The 17,144-nt window shown below is 44.1% G+C and overlaps 1 protein-coding gene across 1 annotated transcript in view; it reads right to left on the reverse strand.

Annotated features, from left to right (window-relative positions):
• prkcq (protein kinase C, theta) overlaps window positions 1–17,144 on the reverse strand; it is a 122,594-nt gene that overhangs the window by 64,416 nt on the left and 41,034 nt on the right. Inside the window, exon 2 of the mRNA XM_059987319.1 lies at window positions 8,616–8,753. Coding sequence (XP_059843302.1) covers window positions 8,616–8,730 — 115 coding nt within the window. The 5' untranslated portion in view covers window positions 8,731–8,753. The remainder of the gene's footprint in view (window positions 1–8,615; window positions 8,754–17,144) is intronic.

Raw genomic sequence — 17,144 nt, forward strand, 5'->3', positions numbered from 1 at the left:
CAAGGACCATGAAGAGGTAGATTGGGATTAGCGTATGAAGAGTTTGTTCAAGTGTCTGATAAATCAGCATAGAAACTGTCCTTGAGCTGGATGGGGCGTCAGAGAGAGGTGGGGGCATGGAATGTGCTGCCAGAGGAGGTGGTGTAATCAGATATGTTAGCAATGTTAAGGAAGGCATATGAACAGGTAGGGGAATAAAGGGAAATAGACCATAAATAGGCAGATGGTACTGACATCATGGTTGCTACAGACATCATAGGCCAAAAGGCCTCTTTCTCTGCTCCACTGTTCCATGGTCCATGTTTATTTCAAGCATAGACCTTATTCATGATAAAAAATATATACAAAAGGAAGAAACAATGTAAAAACATTAACATATATTAGTGTAAACATTAAAGAGAGAGAAAGCAAAATTTCAAACAAACATTGCACCATTGCCATGACATGGAGCACTGACAGGATACCCCCTTCATTGTCTGAGGGGCTTCCCCACCCAGCTCCTGTCCCTCCATGTTTAACTGCAGAAGGAGTCCAGACTGTGCCTTTGCATTGACTCCCCTGAACCTCAGTATGAACGCCTGCAGCCTGGGTTGTGCCAGCATCCCTCTTCTCTCCTCTCACATCGGTCAGTAGATAGAAAAGCTTGAAAGCATTTACCACCAGGTTCAAGGACAGCTTCTACCCCTGTGTTATTAGCCTATCAAAATGAACAGGAGGGCTCTGGGGAGTGTTTTAGTACAGAGTGACCTAACAGTATAAATACATGGTCAGACTCATACCACTGTGGAAAAAGTTCCCCTTTAGATCCTATCCCTCAACAAATCTTTGCCTCTTTTCTTAGATACCCCTACTATGAGAACTAGCATTTTACTATTTACCCCATTCATTCCCTTCATAGTTGTATATACTTCCATCAAATCACTCTTCAGTCTCTTCCATTCCAGGGAAACACACCTAGCCTATCCGGTCTTTCTTTTTAAAAAAAGCTGAACTGCTCCGATTCAAACAACACGCTGGTAAATTTCCTCTCTGCTCTCTCCACCACCTTAAGAGCAAAGAGATAGTGTAGTAGTTGGTGTAACGCTTTACCTCACCAGTGATCGCCGGTCAGGCTTCCAGTCTTGCCGCTGCCTCTGAAGAAATTTATATGATTTCCCAAAGACCGCGTTGGTTTCCCTCCGCGTGCTCCTGTTCCCTCCCGCATTCCAAAGACGTGTGGTTAGTGTGAGGGTTAATGAGCTGTGGGCATGACGTTGGAAGTGAGGTGACACTGCTTTAGACTGTGTTGGTCTTGTGATGCATATCCATGCAGGAGTTAGTGCAAAGCTTTATGGTGCCAGTGATGGGCGGACCAAATAAACCGGCTACTGAGTGTGGAACTTGAAAGCATTTTGGAACCAAGATCAAATGGGAAAGAGCTGAGAGGCAGTGGCAGGTAAGTGATAAATGGAGGCAGACAGAGCCTCCATTTGGCCGAATCAGCATATAAGAGGGAGACTGAAAATCAGGCTGTGTGTTGCCAGAGCAACAACCTCTCACTCAATGTCAGCAAGACCAAGGAGAAGGAAACTAGAGATTCATAAGCCAGGCCTCACTGGAGGTGTATCAGAGATGGAGCTGGTCAGCAACTTTAAATTCCTTGGTGTTATCATTTCAAAGGACCTGTCCTGGGCTCAGCATACAAGTGCAATTACGGAGGAAGCACAGTATCGTCTCTACTTCCTTAGGAGAATTGGCACGACATCTAAACCTTCGACAAACTTCTGCAGTTGTATGATGGCGAGTATATCAACTGGCTGCATCACAGCCAGGTATGGAAACGTCAATACCCTTGAATAAAAAGTCCTACAAAAAGTAATGGATAAAGCCCATTCCATCATGGGTAAAGCCCTCCCCAGCACTGAGCACACCTGCATGAAATGTTGTTACAGCATCCATTATCAGGTACTCTCACCACCCAGGTCATGCTCTTTTCAGGCTGTTGCCATCAGGAAGAATATACAGCACCAAGTTCTGGAAGAGCTATTACCCCTCGACCATCAGGCTCTTGAAGCAAGGGGGATAACTTCACCCAACTTTACTTGCCCTATCATTGAAATGTTCCCACAACCAATGGGCCCACTTTCAAGGACTTTTCACCTCATGATCTTAATATTTATTTATTGTTATTATTATTATTTGTATTTGAACAGTTTGTTGTCTTTCGCACACTAGTTGAACACCCAAGTTGGTGTAGTCTTTCACTGATGCTGTTATGGTTATTATTCTATATATTTATTGAGTATGCCTGCAAGAAAATGAATCTCATGTTTGTATATGGTGACTTGGATAATAAATTTACTTTGAGCTTTGAATGAAAAAAGTACTTCACCATTAACATCGTCCTGGCTGTCTTAGATACTTAGGGGAAACAGGGAGGATGGGTTCCCTTGGAAGCCGTACAAGAGGATGTGGTCTGTGACAGACTAATTATAGGAACTGCTGACTTTTTTTTTCCCAAATTAATTTGCTGTCATTCACAGGCTGTGTGGAGGGGATGGTGAATGGGTGGGGCAAGAAATATGTGGGAGAAATGTGTTTTCAGCAAACTTTCATCCATACAAGTGTCACAATTGGGCAATAGGTCTTGGTGCTTAATTCATCAAAACTGAAAAAAATTCACTAAATAACCACGGAATATTTTCTGCACTGGTTTAACGGCCCAGAAATTAATTCCCAGGGTACTTGCACCAAATACCCTAATTAGTTACACCAGTACCACCTACATTTTTGCTGAAATACATGAATTTTAGAAGCACGGATGGTTTTGTTATTGAACAGAGGGAAACCTTCAAGCAAACATGAAAATAAAACCCCAGATGTGTGAAATCTAAAATAAAAACCATACTGTCTTCAACCTGAAATGTTATCTCCATTTCTCTTTCTGCTACTATCTCCCGATTCTCTGTTTTAGATGAGCTCACTACTCTACTCTCTCATACACATGACAGTGTGGCCAGACACAGCTCAAACACCACATATAAATTTGCTGATGACAACACTGCTCTTGGCAGAATCTCATATGGCAGCAAGGAGGTGTATAGCAGCGAATTAGATCACCTAAACTTCATTAGGAGTTTGAGGAGATTTGGTATGTCCCTAAATCTCCATAGATGTACTGTGGAGAACATTCTGAGTGACTGCCTGGTATGGTGATGCCAATGCACGGGGTGGAAAGAGGCTGCAGAGTGTCGTAGGCTCAGCCAGCTCCATCACGGGCACAACCCTCCCCACCAAGGATCATGTTTTTCGATTTCTCAAGTGCCTTCAATACTATACAGCCCTCATCGCTGAGAGAGAAGCTCCATTCAATGCAGATTGGCACTTCCGTTGTATCCTGGATAATGGACTTCCTGACTTGACAGACCACAGTTTATACGGCTTCAGAGCTGTGTGTCAAGACATTGCTATAAGCTGCACTGAGGTCCCACAGGGGACTGTATTAGCTCCCTTCCTATTAACCCTGTATACTTCGGACTAGATACAACACTGAGTCATGTCACCTGCAGAAATTCTCTGATGACCCAGCAATAATTTGGTGTATAAAGGGAGGACGGGAGGATGAATACAGGGTCCTGGTGGAGGACTTTGTCAAATGGTGCAAGCTGAATCATCTGCAGTTCAACATCAGTAAGACAAAGGAGGTGGTGATGGACTAAGCCTGTACTGCTCCCTGTTACTGTTGATGGTGAGGATGTGGATGTGGTGAGGGCCTACAGTGGAACAGGCTTAGTTCCACTGGGCTTAGTAGCAAAGCCACACATGAAGGCAAGGAGCTGGACTTGGTTGTCAGAGGCTACTTGGGACTCATGTCATTGGGAACATTTAATAGGTAGTGGGAGCTTATCGTCACTGCCATCCCCAGCTATACCAACTTCGGAGAGCTTCTTGTACTGTACAGCTACCACAAAACAACCAAACTTATAACTTAGATCAGAGATAATGAACCTGATTCTGAGCTTCTGCGCTAACGTGGTGTTCTGCTTTTGCATGCTGACATCTAATAATTTATTAATGCAATAAGATAGCACATTTAGAAAACAAGAGAAAATCTGCACATGTTGGAAACCCATAAAGTGCTGGAGGACATCGGCAGACCCAGCAGCATCTGTGGAAAAGAAGACAATCGACGTTTTGGGCTGAGACGCTTCAGCAGGACTAGAGAGAAAAAAAAAGATGAAGATTTAAAACGTGGGAGGAGGGGAGAGAAACACAAGCTGTTCAGTGAAACCACGGCGGGGGTGGGGTGAAGTAAAGAGCTGGGAAGTTGAGTGGTGAAAGAGATACAGGACTGGGGAAGAGGGAATCTAATAGGAGAGGACAGAAGGCCACGAATGAAAGAAAAGGGAGGGAGGAGCGCCAGAAGGAGGTGATGGGCGGGCAAGGAGATAAGGTGAGAGGGGGTAAAGGGGATTGGGAATGGTGAAGGAGGGGAGGCATTACAATCAGAACGCTGCTGCTTTGCAGTGAATTCAAGACTTCACTGTATCAAGAGCGCCCCATCTTCAATTAATATGCCATCAGTTCAACCTTAAACTTACATGCAGTTGACATTTTATGAAGTATCTCCTATAGCTAATAAAGAGGTCACTGAGTGCATGTCTGTGACCCTCTGCTGCTGTAGTCCATCCACTTCAAGGTTCAACGTGTTGTTCATTCAGTGTTTCTCTTCTGCACACCATTGTCGTTACACATGATTATTTGAGTTGACTGTCACCTTCCTGTCAGCTTGAACCAATCTGGTTATTCTCCTCCGAACTCTCTCATTAACAAGGCACTTCCCCCCCCCCCCCCCCACAGAACTGTCACCCCTTGAATGTTTTTTGTTCTTCACACAGTCCTCTGTGAACACCAGGGTCTGTTGTGAGTGAAAATCTCAAGGGTTCAGCAGTTTCTGAGACACTCAAACCACCACGTCTGGCGCCAACCATTCCACTCAGTTCACACTTCTTCCCCATTCTGATATTTGGTGTAAGCAACAAATTAACCTCTTCAGCATGTTTTTATGCATAGAGTTGCTGCCACATGACTGGCTGATATTTGCATTAACGAAGTGTACCTAATAAAGTGGCCCCTAAGAGTATGTCAATAAAGAGAAGTATGTAATTGATAACAGGTATAATAAAATGATACAGAACATCTTGTACAACTGCATTTTAACTCTTATACTCAATGCCCTGACTGATGAAAGCTAGCCATGTCTTCTTCACCACCATTGATGTAAATTTCCAGTTAATGAATATATTGAAGATGGAGACTGCCAGAGGTTTCAATATTAAAGGGAATCGAAGGATTCGGGGTTTGTGAAGCAGAGTGACGCAGTGGTGATAATTATTAGCCATGATCTTATTGAATTTTCACAGGGTGCTGCACGACCAGCTCCTGTTTCTAGATCCTGTACTCCTACGGGTTAGATGCCTCAAAGAGCAGATTTTGCTGTGTGGTTTATCGAAAAAAATAACAAACACCCACTGAAAGGTGAACAGTTGAGCTCCAAACATGAACGGAAGTAAAATCACGTAGATGCAGGAAGGGTGAACATTTTACAGGAGATGATGACAGTTTTGGCTATCACATGCTGTGGGATTCATTACTTACGGCTTCCTAATGCGAAAATTATTTATTTTTTATACATACTATTCCTGCAGAGTATGAATGCTTTTGAAAGAATATAAATTATTGTATTTTTGGCAAAATCTTTGGAATAATTGAAGCTGAGATATAGCCCAGGATGCGCTGGGACACATTATCAGCTGGGGTCATCGGGTGTTTCAACATCAGACACCCTCACCCAGGTGGCCCAGGCCCTGGGTTTTGTCCCAGCAGCACTGGACCACGGATCCCACCTGTTGATCCATAGCGATCTGCAGGCACGCTCAGTAGCCTCTGCGGTTGTTCTGATGGCTCTTCTCTTTACACCCCCTCTCCAGCCAAGGAGAGAGTAGGGTCTGCAGCCACCACTACGCCCCACCTCTATAAGCTCCGCCCATCTCTGGAACTGCAATACCAGCCCCTGGTACGCTCTAACGCCTCCTCGATCCAGTCTTCCCAAGACACTGTCAGCTCTACTATGACCACCTGCTTTGAAGTTTCTGACAGAATGGCCAAGTCAGGCCTCAGTAATGACGATGCAATAAAGACAGACATCTTATTTTGTTTGCAAGTATAATCTTTCTGCAAGGAAAGAAATATTTGCTTTGATGGAGGCCTCCCCTTGGTGCACTTCCTCTGCCTCGAGAAAGTATACAACATAACAAGACCATAAGGCATAGGAGCAGAATTAGGCCATTCAGCCCATCAAGTCTGCTCCATTATTCAATCATGTTTAATTTATTTTCCTCTCAGCCTTTTTCTCCCTGTAACCTTTGATGCCCTAATTAAGAATGTATCATGCTCCGCTTTGAAAATACACTATGCTAGCTTCCACAGCCACCTGTGGTAATGAATTCCACAGATACAACAAGCTCTGGGTATAGGAATTCTTCATCTCTTTTCTAGATGGACGGCTTTGTCTTCTGAGGCTGTAACTCCAGTTCTACTATAGGAAAAATGCTCCCTATGTCCACTCTGTCTAGCTTTACAATATTCAGTAGATTTCAAATGAAATTCCCCCCCCTCATTCTTCTAAACTCCAGCGAGTACAGACTCAGAGGCATCAAACACTCCTCACATGTTAACCTCTTTATTCCTGGGATCATTCTTGTGAATCTCCTCTGGACCCTCTCCAATGCCAACAAATCCTTAGATATGGGGCTTAAAGCTGCTCACAATACTCCGAGTGACGTCTGACCAATGCCTGATAAAGCTTCAGTATTATATCCTTGCTCTTATATTCTAGTCCTCTCAAGATGAATGCTAAACTTTGCATTACCTCCTTTACTAATGACTCAACCTGCAAATTAACCTTTAGGGAATCTTACACTAAATTTGCTCCCCATTTAGAAAATACTCTACACCTTCATTCCTATGACCATACACTTCTCTACACTATATTCCATCTGACCCTTATCTATCCATTCTCCAAATCCTTCTTCAGACTTCCTGCATCACCACTGCTACCTGTCTTGGCACTGTCCACAAAGCCATCAATTCCATCAACCAGATTATTAACATAATGTGAAAAGTAGCGGACCCAGCACAGGCCCCTGCGGAACATCACTAGTCGCTGGTAGCCAACCAATAATGAAAGACTCCTTCCACTCTGGACGTTCTCTCTTCTACCTCCTTCCATCAGGCAGATGCAAAAGCTTGAGAACACAGAGCACCAGGCTCAAGATGAACTTCAATCTCAATGTTATCAGTGACTTGAATGGACCTCTAGTACGATGAAGGCAAACTCTCAACCTCTCACTCTCTCTACCTTGACACGGCCTTCTACCCTATTGTCTACCTACACTTCATTCTGCATTCTGTTACTATTTTTTTGTGTTACCTCAACATACCGTTGTTTTGAAATGCTAAGCCTGGATCTCACGCCAAAACGGAGCTTTTCAGACTATGGCAGTACATGTGACAATAATAAACCAATTTCCAGGTTACTTTGCCAAATGTGGTCCTGAGGGATTCCGGGAATGATCCCATCATGGAAAAAATGATGGGTCCAAAGAAGTTGCCATGGCAACTGACTGAGCAAGGACACTCTGAGGATCTACACTGGCAGCTGGTGTTTAGAACTGGCCTCTGATAACAAAGGGTGCTTTTTCTGCAGCCATTTTAAGCAAGATACCGAAAGTGGAGATTCCGCGAATTTCATGGATGCTCAGTTCAGTGCTTAAGTTTTATTTGTCGATTTTATTTCGAGATAGAACATGGCAATAGGCCCTTCCAGCCCAATGGGCCCGAGCTGCCCAATTGCACTCATGTGGCCAATTACAGCATCGTAGCTGTTAGCACAACAGTTCCCAATTTCAGCCATTGCAATTCAATCCTGCCTGTGTGTGTAAGGGGTGTGTAACCCAGTATGTTCTGGGAGAGTCTCCTCCCACGTTCCAAAGATGCATGGGTTAGGGTTAGTAAAGTGCAGGCATGCCTCCAGCACGTCCTCAGAATGTGTCTATTGTTGACGCAAACGATGCACTTCACTGTACATTTGGTGGCCACTTAATTAGGAACTGGGGTGGAACCCAGTGTGGTCTTCCCATTCACTGCGAAGTTCGGCATGTTGTGCGTTCAGAGATGTTCTTCTGCACACCACCGTTGGTTATTTGAGTTACTGTCGCCTTCCTGTCAGCTTGAACCAGTCTGGCCATTCTCCTCTGACCTCTCTTGTTAACAGGGCATTTCCCCCCAACAGAACTCAGTGTATGTTTCGATGTTCCAATGTACATGTAATAAATAAAGATAATCTTTATCTTTGATTAATTTATTAACTCATACATCTTTGTGCAAGGAAACTGAAGCACCCAGAGGAAACCCACGTGGCCACAGGGAGAGTGAACACAGATGGCGATGGGATTTGAACCTGTGTCACTCATACTGTAATAGGATTAAGCCCTCTACTATGCTACCATACCACTGAGTTTGAAAACAATTGCACGGTGATGATTCAGTGTGAGTGGAGGAAAGGAGATTCCTACCTGTGTCCACTATTTCTTTCACAATCACTGCACAGTAAGGGTTCTGGATGTCTTCTGCCGGCTGTGGAGGTCCGATGTCAAAACTGGAGAAACCAATGCGGAGGAAGGGAGACATTTCGGTGATCTTCACCGTCAGACCTTGAGAATGAACAAGAAGAGGAACACTTAGAACATAGAAAAGAGAACAATATTGCACAGGACAGGCCATTCAGTCCACAACATATGTGCTGACCATGATATCAAATCAAACTAATCTCCTCTGCCTGCACGTGATCCATATCCCTCGATTCCCTGCATATTCATGGGTCAGCCAAAAAGCTTCTTAAACATCACTGTTGCGTCTGCTTCGATCACTGTTTGGACTAGAAAATGAGAGATCTTGTAGGGCAGGAGCCATTTGAAAACTACAGGTCTTGTCGGGAGTGAGCCATTGTTTGAGCCAAAAGAAAGAAAGAAAGAAACGAGGTGTAAGCGGAGCGGCCAGTGAGTGAGTGGAGCAGTGTTAGAGTGCTCTCGGCTTGGCGCAACCAACTTCAGGGAGAGCAGGCTTCAGCAAGAACAGATGCAGGCTTCAAGTAAGCTTTTTTTGTTAATCCATACCTGGTGTGTTGAGAATGGGTCCAGGGTTAGTGATAGGAGTTACAGGGAAGTACAGTAGTCACCCCCAAGTTGCAGGAGGCAGGTACCTGGGTGATTGTCTGGAGAGGGAAAGGCAATAGGCATCCAGTGCAAAGTACCCCTATGGCCATTGCCCTCAATAATAAGTATACTGCTTTGGATACTGTTGGGGGTAGGGAAGACATTTTACCAGGGAGGAGCCACAGTGAGCAGGTCTCTGGCACCGAGTCTGACTCTGCAGTTCAGACGGGAAGAGGGGGGGAAGAGGCAAGCTGTAGTAATAGGGGATTCATTGATTAGGGAAACAGAAAGGAGGTTCCTTGGACGAGAATGAGATTCCCAGATTGTATGTTGCTTCCCGGGTGCCAGGACATCTCAGATCGAGCTCACAGCATTCTAAAGGGAGAGGGTGAACAGTCAGAGGCCGTGGTCCACATTGTTACCAATGATATAGGTAGTATGGGCAATGAGGCCCTGCAAAGAGAGCTTCAGGGACTTAGGTGCCAAATTAAAGGACAGGTCCTCCAGGGTCGTGATCTCACGATTGTCTCACATGCCATATGTTAGTGAGACCAGAAATAGGAAGATCATACAGCTTAACGTGTGGCTAAGGAGTTGGTGCAGGCGGGAGGGCCTCAGGACTGCGTGTGTGTGTGGAGAGAACGTTGCGTAAATGCAGTGTGATGAAACACAGATGGTCGGATGCATTTCAGAGGAGTGACGTTACATGGGTACCAAAACTGCATAACAAATACCCAGTAAGATGAGTTGGAAATGTCACCATCTGTGATTGCACGTGGAGAAATCCTCAGCGCATAATCAGAACAACAATGCTGCTTCATTCTTGCTCGGATATGTGATCATTTCTTTTAAACATCATTTTAATAATAAGGTTTATAATCATAGTCTGAATGGAAATAGGCGGCTCAGTGGACTAGTGATGAACTTCATGACCAAGACACCAACTCAAATCCCTCACCACATAGGGAAAAGAGACCTGGGAGGGAGGGCAACCTCTTCCAGCAGAGGGTGGTGAGTATATGGAATAATGAGCTGCCAGAGAAAGAAGCTGAGGCAGGTACAATTGAGGCCCAAGGACAGCTTCTATCCCACTGTTTTAAAGCTACTGAATGGTCCCCAGTACTGGTCTCTCAGCCTGTGTCGTCACGGCCCTTGTACCTTATTGTCTGCCTGCACTGCACTTTCACTGAAATTCAGCACCTCCCCATTGACCCTCACCAATTTTTGTCAACGCACCATAGACCTCATCCTATCCAGAAGCATCGTGGCAACTGCTCCATCCATGACGGAAACCAGCCTCCCCTCCACAGACTCTGTTTGTACCTCTTCAGTCCCTAGGTAACTCAACCTATACGGTCAACGACCCACCCATCCTGGAATCCTCACCTCATCCTCCTTCCATCCAGCAGAATATACAGAAGCCTGAAAGCAGATACCACAAGTCTCAAGAACAGTCTCTAACCCAGTTATAGGACTATCGACCTGCTCCCCAGGATGACAAGTGACCTCTTGAGCTCACAGTTTATACATTTCTTATTGTAATTTACTTTAGGTCTCGCATGGTACTGCTGCCACAAAACATCAAATTTCACAACACACGTCAGTGACAATCAAATTGATTCTGATTCAGATTCCAATTTAGCAGGTGAAGTCTTATCAATGGGTAACATGACCATTAAGCAAGCCCAAAGCTATAGCAGTGAATCTTTGCTAGAGTTAACACATACAAGATGCTGGAGGACTTCAGCAGGTCAGGCAACATCTATGGAAAGGAATACACAGTTGACGTTTTATGCCAAAACTTCATCAGAACCAGAAAAGTGGGGGAAGAAGCCAGAATAAGGTGAGGGAGGGGAAGGAGTACAAACTAGAAGGTGAAGCCTACTGGGGGGAAGTAGTTGGGAGGGGGAGGGTGGATAAAGTGAGAAGCTGGGAGGTAATAGCCCCCACCTTCTTATTCTAAATCTCCCCCCTACCCCCGCCTTCCAGTCCTGATTCTAGGTCTCAGCCGGGAAAATCGACTCTTTATGCCTTTCCATAGATGCTGCCTGGCCTGCTGAGTTCCTCCAGCATTTTGTAAGTGTTACTCTGACTTCCCAGCATCTGCAGAATCTCTTGTGTTTGCGATAATGGATCTTCGCTTGTTGGCGAAGCTTTTCACACAGTGCTGTGTAGTGTCTAATGTGCAGGGTAGTGTCTTTTTGTGACATCTCTGTGGGTTGAATTTGCACAGTAAGTTTTCAGCATCAAAGTAGGAGATCTCTCTAACAACTGAGCTGCTGTTTAAATAAACATGTTGACACCTTTATCCAAGAAGCTGATAAAAAAACAATTCTGCATTCATTCAGGAGCACAGTTATTCCAAGCAACATGCAGTGGAGCAAAAGGGTGCAAGCTGCTGTATGAGACTGTAATCCGTGATGACCGACAGTTTATTTCACAACATGTTCTGATTTATATTTCCGCTGGAGCCAAAGAGCAAACTAATCATGGCTGAATCTCCAACACAACGACTGACAGGGAGTGGCATTGTCAAAGATGCTTCACTTAGACAAAACATCAAAACTGAGGTTTACTAACGTCATGGGCCCTTTTTCTGCCATTCATATAAAGGATGATATCTTTGCAGGCTGAGCCAGCGTTTAACTGGCTATCCCTAGTTGCCCGAGAGGTGGTGGTGCGCCACCTTTTTATACCATTGTAGTCCTTGAGCTGTGGCCAGACCCAGAATGGTGTTAGGTATGGGTGTCCATGATTTTGACCCAACCGCAGTGAAGGAACAGGAATATACACTCAGTGGCCACTGTATTTCAGCCTCCTGAACCTAGAAAGAGATCACTGAGTGTACGTTTACGGTGTTCTGCTGCTGAAGCCCATCCACTTCAAGGTTCGACACGTTGAGCATAAAGAGATGCTCTTTTGCACAATTCTGTTGTAACACATAGCTATCTGAGTTACTGTTGCCTTCCTGTCAGCTTGAACCAGTTTGACCTCTCACGTTAAGGCATTTGCTCCCACATAACTACCGTTTACTGAATGTTTTTTTTTTCCTTTTTTGCACCATTCTCTGTAAACTCTAGAGTTTCTGAGATACTCTAACCACCCTGTCTCGCACCAACAGTAATTCCAGTAACTTCGGGTCATATTTCTTTCCCATTCTGATAGTTGGTCTGAACAACAACTGACCCCCTTGACCATGTCTGCATGCTTTTATGCATTGAGTTGCTGCCAAATGATCAGCTAATTAGATATTTGCATTGACGAGTGGATGGGCTGGTGTATGTAATGATGTGGTATTTCTGTGCTCTATGGCCTTGAGGGCCATATCCAGGCTGTGGAGCTCCCCGGCCTTTTGGTGCCCTTGTCCTTCCAGCTGGTCGAAGTGGTGGCTTCTGAGGAGTCTGGGCGAGTTTCTGCAGAGCGCCCAGTAGATGGTACAAAACTGCCGCAGTGTGCCTGTAGGGGAGTGAGCGAATGGGTGTGGATGGTGTCTCTATCAAGCAGGCTGTTCTGTCGAGGTTCTTGAGTTTTATTGAAGTTGCACTCATCCAGGCAAGTGGACAGTGTTCCATCACACTGCTCGGGTGGCATGTCAGTGTAACACCCTCACAGTACCAGCAACCCAGGCTCAATTCCATCACAGCCTCTACAGAGTTTGCCCATGACCGCGTGGCTTTCCTCCGGACGCTCCAGCTTCTAAAGGGTTGTAGGTTAATTGATCACATGATGGTGGGGAATTGGATGACAGTGGGGGGGGGGGGTTTGGTGACATGGTGGGGGGGGGTCGGAGGAATGGCAATGCCACTGAATGAGAGAGGGCGAGAGCGGGTTGTTTCCTTGTTTGACATTGTCATTGCCTGGCACTGAGGCTTTCTAAGGCATTGGTCAGGCCCCTTTGGAGTATTGTGTGCAGTATTGGGCCCCTTATTTAAGAAAGGACGTGTTGGCATTGGAGAGGATCAAGAGGAGATTCATGAGAATGACCCCAGGAATGAAAATATTAACATACAAAGAACAACTGATGGCTCCAGGCCTATGCTCACTGGAGATTAAAAGAATGGGGGGGGGGGGGGAAGTGCGAGGTACACAATTTTGAAAGGCCTAGATCAAGAGGCTGTTTCCAGTTGTGGGGGTGTCTAGCAGCAGAGGGAAAAACCTCAGAATAGAACGGAGATGAGGAGGAATTCTTTCAGCTAGAATCGGTGGAATTCATTGCCACAGTCGGTTGTGGAAGCCAAATCATTAGGTATACTTAAAGAAGAGACTGATAGACTGTTGGTTAGAAAGGTCATCAAAGATTAGAGGGTGAAGGCAGGAGAAAGGTGTTGAGAGTGAAAATAAGTTAATCATCACCGAATGGTGGAGCAGGCTTGATAGGCTAAATGGCATAATTCTAATCCTATGTCTTATAGGTGTGTAGTTCAAAGTTAGTTGTTTACCACTAGTCCAGGCCTTGCTGCTTTTGGTCGTGTACTGCTCTGTTATACAATGATATAATGCTGATGAAGGGATTAGTGCCCTGGTCAGTATCTGTCCCTCAGAACAATAAATAAATCCTCCTTGACCATTATGTCATTATCACAACCTTGCATCACCACACTGCAATCATGGAGTGTGCTGGGGCTGTGTAGGGTGCTATAGAAATGAAAGCCTTTTCACAACTCACCTGAGATCAAGAAATTGTGAAATTGGATGGCTTTTGGGAGGAGAACTATGTGCGTCTTTAATGTTAAGAGATAGATGTCTGTGCATGAACCCATAATTTAATTCTTGGTCAATTATTGGGGAACCATTTACCTACTCCCCAAGATTGTTAACGTCCTGATTCACAGACACAAGGAGAAGAAAATTAAAAATAAATGAACTGAAGATTTGCCACAGTTGCGTATTCACCCTACCTACAGTATGGGTGCAGACACAAGAGATTGCAGAGGCTGGAACCTGGAGCACAAAAGATCAAATGGCTGGAAGACCTGAGAGGGTTGGGCAGCATCTGTGGAGGGAAAGGGACAGCCGATGTTCCGTATTGAGTACCTGCATCATGGTCAGGTGAAGTCCTTCATGAGATTGCGACGTCATTGGGTCGGCACAGTACTCTCTCGAGTTCAGCACTTTGCTTTACGGTGCCAGTAATAACTGATCGGGGTTTAATTGTTGCTGCTGCCGGTAAGGAGTTTGTACGATCTCCATGTGGGTTTCCTCCCACATTCCAAACAGGTATGGGTTAGGGTCAGTGAGTTGCGAGCATGCTACGTTGGTGCAGGAATCGCTGTGGCACTTGCAGGCTGCCTCCAACGCAATCCTCACTGATTTGATTTGGCACAAATGACGCATTTCACTGTATGTTTTGATGCACGTGTGACAAATAAGATAACCTTTATCAGCTCGTCACTGAAAAGCCATTTGTCAATGGGACATTTTTAAGCAGCTGATGAACTGATCTCTGACATTTCAGGTATATTTTCAAATTCTCATTGAGAGGCAGCTGCCATTGAAGGTTTTGGATGGAACTCTATTTGATGTTCAAAGGAGAGAAGCGTTCTCTGATGAACAAAGACATTCTTTGCCCTTTCATTAGAATTTGACATGAGAGAAGGACTGCTGCTTTTTTCAGGAAACACTTTGATTGGCTTCACAGCATAATTATGCCTCATTTTAAAGGAAGTCCTGGTTAAGCATAGAAATGGTCATATTGGCAAAATGCAATTTAAAAATTGCAATGCACATATTCAAAACTATGAGACATGCAGTGAAGTGTATGTGCACACTTGCCTTTAGATGGCTTCCAAGCAAGAATAATGCGTTGCACTTGCAATGATAGACTCTTGTGTTGGTTCAAGCATTTAAATTTTACCCCAAGTTAAGAACTTAAGTAAAAATTTGAATTCTCTAAGTAAATGCGGTTGGAACAGTTACCCACAGATATCTACCCCACTTCAATAAACAGGTTTATTGCAGGTAAAGCAACATATATCAATAAACATAAATCCTATTCTCAAATGTTAAGGCTTTTTCATTTTGAAAACCAATTAAGTGGATCTCAGAACAAGTGATTTCCACCCAAATATCAAAACTTTCTCAGTACAGATGCGGAAGATTACTCTCAATTTTAGAATGATTTCTCAGTTCTGCAAATGAGCATATATTTTATATTAGTGTATATATAATAGAACCAGAAAATTCTAGAAGCATTCAGCAGGTCAGGCAGCACCCATGGAGGAAGATTTTTAAATCAGTATTTCAGGTCAAATGCTCACAAATGATCTTCAACCTGAAATGTTAATTCTATCCCTCTCTCCACAGATGATGCCTGACTTGCTGAGTTCTTCTCACATCTTCTGCCTTCATTTCAAATTTGCAGAATCTGTTTTTTCTGACGTATTATTTATATGATCAGAAATTTATTTAGCAAGGTATGGATTTTGCTAAGCAAGTTTTAATATGAAGTTATTATTTACAGATTACAATCTTTTCCATGAACACTGGAATCCATGCCTTCAGATTGACAGCTGTCCTTAAGTGTTGTCACACTTCAGCACATTTTTTGCTGTGTTAACTGCAGTAAGAGGTTGGAAGGAAGTGCCTCCAGACCAACAATAACAACTTGTGTTAATGTGGTACCCTTCAATGTACACTAAAACTGTTTTCCTTTAACGTGTGAAGGAAGTTGGTGCTCAAGACTTTAGACATGACATAGCTGGAGGAAGAAACTCAGTAAGGGCAAGAGCCAATGTTATTTCAGATGGAGAAAAAGCCCAAGCATTATTATTATGTTATTAGTGCTATCTTTATTACTGCTAGGTTATGAGCTGAAACGGTTTGCATTTTATGCATCAGTGTGCCATGGATTTAATGCAGTGATTATTTTGTTAATAAGTGATTAAGGATAGTTTTTAAAGAAGATTAATTGCTCAAAGGCCTAGATAGAATGGATGTGGCGAGGATGTGGAGAGGACATTTCCAGTAGTGGGATTCTCTTGGATTAGAGGCACAGCTTCTGAATGGAAGGACCCTTTATCTAAGAAAGGCCGTATTGCCATTGGATAGAGTCTAGAGGAGGTTCAGGAGAATGATCCCAGGAATGAAAGGGTCAGCATACAGTTTAAAAAGCATTTGATGGCTCTGGGTCTGTACTCACTGATGTTTAGAAGAATGGGGGGGAATCTCACTGAAACCTATGGAATATTGAAAGGCCTAGTTAGAATGGATGTGTAGAGGATGTTTCCTATAATGGAAGAGTCTAGAAGCAGAGGGCACAGCCTCAGAAAACAAGAACATCACATTAGAACAGAGGTGAGGAGGAATTTCTTTAGCCAGAGGGTGGTGCTCTGTGGAATTCATTGTCACAGACAGAGGCCAAATCACTGGGTATATTTAAAGTGCAGGTTGATAGGTTCTCAATTAGTAAGGGCATCAGGGGTTATGAGAAAACAGAAGAATGGGCTTGAGAGGGGGGAAAATCAGGCATAGTCAAATGGCAAAGCAGACATGATGGGACAAATGGTCTAGTTCTTCTTCTGTATCTTACGGTCTTGTAAAAGACCAGAAAATTCAGAATCAGGCTCATCAATATTAGATAACATGAAGTTTTCTCTTTCGCAACAGCAGTACTGTTCAGACATAAAGCAAATACGTAGTACAAAAATAAGGAATAACAAGGTTGTGATCATGGATCACACAGAAATCTGATGGCGGAGGGCAAGAAGCTGTTTCTAAAATGTTGAGTGTGGATCTTCAGGTTCCTGTACCTCCTCCCTGATGGTAGCAATGAGAAGAGGGCCTGTCCTGGGTGGTGGGGGTCTTTCACGAAGGATGGTGCCTTTATGAAGCACTGTTTCGTGAAGCTGTCTTCAACAGTGGGGAGGGCTGTGGCCACTTTGCAGCTGTATT

Source organism: Hypanus sabinus, chromosome 13, assembly GCF_030144855.1.
Source record: "Hypanus sabinus isolate sHypSab1 chromosome 13, sHypSab1.hap1, whole genome shotgun sequence".
NCBI classification, from domain to species: domain Eukaryota; kingdom Metazoa; phylum Chordata; class Chondrichthyes; order Myliobatiformes; family Dasyatidae; genus Hypanus; species Hypanus sabinus.